The sequence below is a fragment of the Rattus rattus genome, chromosome 4, assembly GCF_011064425.1.
Source record: "Rattus rattus isolate New Zealand chromosome 4, Rrattus_CSIRO_v1, whole genome shotgun sequence".
Taxonomy (NCBI): domain Eukaryota; kingdom Metazoa; phylum Chordata; class Mammalia; order Rodentia; family Muridae; genus Rattus; species Rattus rattus.
The window spans coordinates 18,976,319-18,983,450 of record NC_046157.1 but is presented as its reverse complement, the minus strand read 5'-3'; the positions used below and the strand labels follow the sequence as shown (position 1 = coordinate 18,983,450).

General features: G+C 43.9%; 1 protein-coding gene across 1 annotated transcript in view; it reads left to right on the top strand.

Moving 5' to 3' along the window:
- The window catches only part of Kalrn (kalirin RhoGEF kinase), a 537,823-nt gene that overhangs the window by 325,375 nt on the left and 205,316 nt on the right, over nt 1-7,132 (top strand). The window contains 1 exon segment of the mRNA XM_032900150.1: nt 6,214-6,283. Within this exon segment, the coding sequence (XP_032756041.1) occupies nt 6,214-6,283 (70 nt within the window).

Genomic DNA, 7,132 nt, shown 5'->3' with positions numbered 1-7,132 from the left:
GTTTCCTCATGAGTAAATAAATAAATAAATAAATCTACCATGTCCTGAACCCCCACCACACACACACACGTGTGTGCACACACGCATGCACACACACGTGTGCACACACATTCGTCTGGATTTGGTTTGGGTTCTTCCTCTTCTTTTTGTCATATGAATTGGTGTACTTCCCCTTGAAGCACAATGGCTCTGGTGAGGCACTGGCTCCACCAAGTGGAGAGAACGAGGTTGTGCAGCTCACGCTTCAGACCATCCACAGGCTGCCGCTACTTTCCCCAGGCAGCCTCGCTTAAAGTATGTACTTTCTGTGAGCGCACACCACGAATGCCTGTGGTATTAGTTGTAACCCTTTTACTGGAAAAGCTCAACGCAGCCTCTAATAACCATAATCTAGCTCTGTCCCCTTGTTTTATAGAAGCTGACACTTTCTGAGCTACCTAGATTGGCATGGACGAGAACCCAGGTGTCCCTTCATTAATATCCAGATGTTTGGACAAAAGGGAGGAAAGACTAGTGAACCTCCCTGGGTACCAAACTGTGATTCTAAGAGTAATGACAGTTTTAAGGCTGTGACCTTGTTGCTGTTATTAGCGCTGTGTGTAAGCGTTCAGCGAAACACTCAGACAAAGAAGCGGTCAGGCTTAGCTACATCATGGTAACGTTGATTTCACTTGTACACATTTTGTCACTTTCTTGCCTTGTTGCTAGGCAGCATCTTAGTTAGAGATCTTATTAGAGATGAGTAACATTTGGTGGAGAATTCTTTTTTTATATTTTGCCTCATTTTAACATTACTTGGGATAATGTGTGCAAGGAAATTGTTCATCCGATCACAGGAGTTAGCTACAGGGAAGGAGTAGTGGGGAACAGTAGCAAAGCTTGCTTTTGCTACTTAAGATTGGAGGCCATGCCTCTCTCCTCATCCCTCTGCCCACACTAAAGTTTCTGTAGTGAAATGAGGGACAGGGCCAAGAAGCCATGCTCAGCATAGGCACCCAGAGTGTGCTGAAGATGTGGATAACTCCCCTCCTTGTCCCGTGTGCTCACGCTCCTGACTGCCCTTCCATTGCATAGCTCACCTTATGCTAACTGCTCCCTTAGCCACAGTAGCGTAGAGCCTCTGGAGTGTAGATGCTGGGTCTGCAGGGATCTAGTGAGCTCCACTGGGAAGAACACAGTGAACTGGCCCCCACCTTCAAGTTTTAAACATGCTGTTTGTTCACTGTTCCTCTCTAACCCATGCCACAACCTTCCTGTTCTCAACACGATGGCATGACTGCAAGCATGTGTGTGCACACATGTGCACACGTGTACATGCACACACACACACACACACACACACACACACACACTCAAGGGCTCCAACAGCTTTACCTTTGGGTGCACATACAACTTTGATGTGTCCCACCAGCCTCTGAGCAAAGTCGTGAACCATTCCAGGAAGACTTCCCCAGAAGCAGGGAGACTCTCTCTAAACTGATTCAGGATGGTACAGATCCACTGTCAGAACTCAGGGAGGGTGCCACTGATAAATGCTAGAGGTGTCATAATAGTTTAATAGGGGTGGCACTGCTTCGGTTTCAACATCTTTAAAAAGTTTTGTTCCTTTCTAAAAGGGCCGTACACCCCTCTAAGAGGGACGTACAAAAGTGTATGTCACTCACTCCGCTCAGTCCTCTATGTTTTAGTACCTGCAGTCATTAATGTGCCGAGGGCCAAGATGTTGCCGCAGAACAGTCAAGGGAGTGTCCAGCATCTGTGGGAGTGTTGTCAGTCATTAGGCTGTGACTTAAACACATCTTGCAGAAGGCGGTAAAAGGATATTGATCATACTACCTTAACCTGTCACCTTCATGAGCTCCAAATTTTAAAAGCAAATGGCTCATAATCCACTCGCCTGCGGCCATGACATTGAGATTTTAGTGAATGTCTTCTGAGAACTTCTGAGCTGCCATGTCCAGGACAGGACAAGAGTGGTTCCAGTTTTTAGACCTTCCTGATGAGTTCAGTCCTACTCAGGTGACACAAGCCTTGTCACCTGGCGGTTGTCAGCTTGTCGATCACAGTTGCCCCCATGTGATCTGTTAGCGTTACCCAGGAAGCATTCCTAGACCACACAGACTCTGATTGGAACCGCAGAGGGCAGTGTACAGCCAGATGTGCCCACGGCTAGGCAAAGTCTGCTGCTCTCTCCAGCACTGCAGCTCTTGCAGAGAAGCTTGGAAGGGCCATGGGCCATGTCTGCTTGGTCACTCCAAGCCATTGGCATCTTACAGAGATAGCAGATTAGTGCAGCATTTCCTTGTGTGTTATGTCACCTTGGAATCAGACTTTCGCATACCATCCGATCGCGATTTTCCCAGGATCGGTTTAGGAGAAGGTGGCCAGTGACAGTTTTTGAGCAAAGTCTTCGTGGGGAACGCGCCCAACCTGTAACTTTCCATATGTGAGGAAGAGTGAGCTGTGTGTGTTCATAGAGTGAATGGGTTTATGACAGGTATGTATCCCTGGCCCTGATCAGCTATTACTAACTTAGTACCTACTATGTGCCAAACAGCTTATCTACCTAAGCTTAGGAAATTCTCCAAACTCCGCTAAGTTAACACTTCTAAATGAAGAAAAAGAGACTTCAGGAAACCTCCTTATACCTACCTGGACTCTGATTGCTCAGGATGCATTTAGCTTTGGGAGGAAAAGACTCCTGAAAACAGAAGTGGTACTTGAGTGGCAGCAGCCGTTAGCGCTGTCATTTGGAGCCAGGTGTGGTGGCACACACCTGTCATCCAGGCAGAAGGATCAGGCAATCAAGGCCAGCCTTGGCCAGACTGGAATATGTGAGACTCTGATTTTAAAAAGGAAGGTGGGGGAGGAAGGAAGGAAGGTCCGTCATTCTGACGTTCATCAAGCCAAAACGAGCCTTTGAAGAGGGATGTTCCTTACATACCAATCCCGGAAAATAGCTATCGGAGACTGGTAAATGGTTCTGAGTGTCAGTAAGCAGACTCTGCTGACATAACCATCTCTGACCATCCATCCACATCTCTAGCTACCAGCCATAGCCCTTGGGACAATCCTAGCATTCACAGCTTAATCCAGGTACTCACTCCTTCCTTTACAATCTTACTGTCACTTATCCAAAAGGTATAAGAGTGATGTTTTGTCCATTTCTTCATACTTCAGCCTCTCTCTTCTGAGGAGATAGACATACATACATACATACATACATACATACATACATACATACATACATACATACATGTGTGTGTGTGTGTGTGTGTGTATAATTTCTTTGTTACACAGAGAGACCTTGGTTATAGAGTCATCCCATGCATTTAATTCACTAAGTGTTTCCATTTCCTGGGGTTTTTCAGACAAAGCATCTTCCTGTAGGTTTTTGGCTGCTGTTTCCACAAAAACTATCACTTCAATTAAATTATTAGGATTTTAAATAACATTCTAGTACTATCTTCCCTTTGGTCAGCTCAATAGCTGGTCAGTTGATGTTGGTCATACGTCAAGAAAAAGGAAGAACTCTGTGTCACTCTGTTTGACTTTGCAGCTTCCAAAACAAAACTACTGTTTAGACCCTGCATGCAGTAGCGTGATCCAAAGTGTAATCTGTTTCTTCGGCCACCAGTAAAGGAGATCAGTTTATAGGACAGAAGAGTCAGAGTTCGGGGATATCAGTCTTCATGTGGAAAACGGGGTCCTGGAAGTGAGGACGGAGGCACCCTTCATTCTGAGCATGGTACCCTAGGTTCTGGGCTCCAGATTCTCCCCTCTCTCATCTCAAGCTCTCTTTTCCTCCAGGTCCTCCTTTCTTTAAAGACAATTTTATTTGACAAGCCCCTTGTTTTAGAACAGCTCCAACTTTCCTTTGACCACTTGCCCAAATGCTGTAGTCCCCCACCCCAGGCACCGTGCCACCCGTTATGGCTGAGAGCTGAGCTCCTGCACGAGTCTTCTCTGAGAGTCATAGAATGTGTCAATGTGGAGGATCCACCTTATAAAGACTACCTCAACACACATGAAAAGTCACTTCTGAAGACATCGTGCTTGTGTTGTCTGGCGTTCCCTGTGATAGGGCCACACAGTAGATGAATATTTGAACTCAGTTCAAGAGATTAAAAGAAATAAATGAACATATGTAACACACATACTTTTCATACTTCATACATACACACACACACACCCCTCCCTCAGGGCCCCTCTCTCCCAACACACACACACACACACACACACACACACACACACACACACACACACACACACCTCCTTACTTATACACAAGAAGATGGGCCTAGTTGCCTTAGTGCAACAAAAATGTTTCTCTCCCCTTGGGCCTTGAGCTAGTATCAATCCTTATTATTACTGGAAGCTTTTTCCTGTTTTATTTTGGAATTCCTAGAACCTGTGTCTCCTGCAGTCCTTTAAAGGCAGCAATAGATGTGATGCCATATTGGTTTCGAGAGTGTGCTTGTATTCCTAGAGCCCACATTGCACTGTAAATGCTCCATGGGTCAGGTTAAGAAACTCTAAAATTCACACTTGGGAGGAGAAAGATGATTGCCAAATGAGTTCTGGTAGTTTCCCACATTTTTCAACGTCTGTCCTATTTTATTACTCTACCAATTACCATGTTTTGTAGATTAAAAATTAATTATAGATTGATGAAGAAAATATCATCTAAGGTCTTACTAATCATTATTAGGATTCATTCTTGCTCAATATTTTTAAATTACACACATATTTGTATTCACCACCAAAACGTCCCATATCATTGAAAAGACAAGCAGCATGCATAGCATTTGTAACCACTTAATAATTATAAGAAACCACCAAAAGTTACAAATAATGGTGAGCATATAGAATAAGTCAAGTCAAAATGGACTTTTCCCCATTGTGGTGGAGGCAAGTAGTGGGACAATGCAAGATATTTTACCTTTGTGAAGTATGCATTCGAGTAATTTTAACATTAAACAGAAGTGAGAAGTTAGCTCCCACATTGTTTCTTCACCTGGTCCCCAGAACAGTGCCCTGCAAACACAAATTTTTTTGTTCTCAACCAACCATTCTTCCACCATTATTGCCTTTCTGAAACATGCCTATTACTCGTTTTGTGGCTATCAGCTCAAATATTTAGTTCTCAAATATATGTATTGTTATCAGTGCTCGGAAATGTACATGTAGATAAGCTTTTAAGGAGAAGATCCCAGCCTCCAGAAAGCCTGAGTACATTCTGAGACTTCCTAGATTGCTCCTCGTAAAGACTCCATTCCCCACTCCCAGAGGTAAGCTTCCCTGAGGCCTCGTAATCATTTTTAGTTTGTAAGATCCGGAGTGCATTTTGGAAAGCAAATTCCATCGCAATAATGCTAGCTTGTTAACGTGTATCTTTTAGAGCTAACCCTACTATTTCGTGCATTACTTTGAAGCCAGCGCAGTCATTTCTTTGTAACGTTTTAACATAGAAAGGAACCACAACTTAGACACCCACGGTGTCAGATAAGTGACTCCATTCCACTTTAAATTACACTGTGATTCCCTACCCCACCATTAGATGCTCTTCTCTAATGGTATCCGTATGACAGTACTCCCCCTTAGTAGAAGAAGAAAACTGAAAGCTATGAAAAAGCCTGTGAAGGACTGAACTTTTTTCCAGCTCAGCTTTAGTTTCATCTTGGGACTGTATACATATTATGTATACATATATAATATTTATTATATATTATAAGCATCGTATATATTTATTATACATTTGTTGTATAGAACTATATATAGGCATATATAATATATGTGTGTATAATATATACTATAATATATAATACTGTAAATAGATATAATATATTTATAATATATTATATATATTTATGGTTTACTCAAAGTAATTGGAGTAACAAAATAAATTCAGAATTGCTGATAAAATGAAAAATCTGATACAGCTACCATATTTCATCATCTATTTTTAATCTCAAAGTCTGAACCTCTAGAGGAAATGGGGAGGGGCTATTTTAAGTAGCACTGGTCAGTCAATCACCGTACATTTTAATTGAACAAGTTTTCAACATAAAAGCTAACTCCTTGCCTCACTTATAGAGCATAGCATCCACGCACGTGTAACTGGGCCGCGATTGTTACGTTGACCCTAGTACGTCCTGTAAGTGGGGTCCTCTAGACCACGGTGTCTGACACAGCCTTTCTCTCCCTTCACAGCATCTTCCTCAAAGAGCTGGAGAAGTACGAGCAGCTGCCTGAGGATGTGGGACACTGCTTTGTTACCTGGGTAACCAATCTAAATTCCTCCCCTACTGTCGATATTTCCAGGGGTACCTCGTGGAGCCTCTGCCCCATGTCTGGCCTAAGGATTGCCAGGACTGGCAGTCTCTCTTGGGACCAGGTGCTGCAAAAGGCACCATGAGTAGCTCTGTGAAAGGTACTACATCTCTGGAGTACAGAGCCATCCCTGGGAAAGCCTATGACGTCACTCAAGATCCACCTCTACCTCTCTAGGAACTTTCTTAGATGATGAGGTCAGGAGAGTAGGACAAGACCAGTACCCTGGGCGCAGCCCAGTCTACCAGATTCTTTTTCTGGACGTAGACTTAGAAGTTAGAACTCGCAGACACCGTCTGTCGAATTATGGGTTACACTGTTTTTCTCAATAGAGAAGAACAGAATCCTGCTCTCTCCACCCCAGTGTTGACTGACAGGATGAGTGTGCGGCTGCCCTCACTGTCACTGCCCTCGACATGGATGGAGTCGGTGGGCCTGTTGGACCAGCTTCTAGACATCGGAACTGGAAAATTAGACGTCAGGAGTCTCCGCAGGACGCACTGTTCTGAGCTCAGGCTCACGGATACAACTTCAGAGAGCTCTGAAAGTCCAGTTATAACACCAAGGGCAGCTAAGCATCCTCCCCAGACCAGGAATTCTGCTCTGGAATAATTATCTCGTGGTAATCTGTACCCAGAATGGTTCCTCGGAATTTCTTCACAGTCTAGGGAGCTTATGCTTAGGAACAAACAGAATGACAGGTGTGTTTTAGATTTCACACCTGAGCCTATCTTGGGTAAGAGGCAGAATAACCACTGAAATGTGACAAGCATCCCCGCTGTCCCCACACCTCAGGACC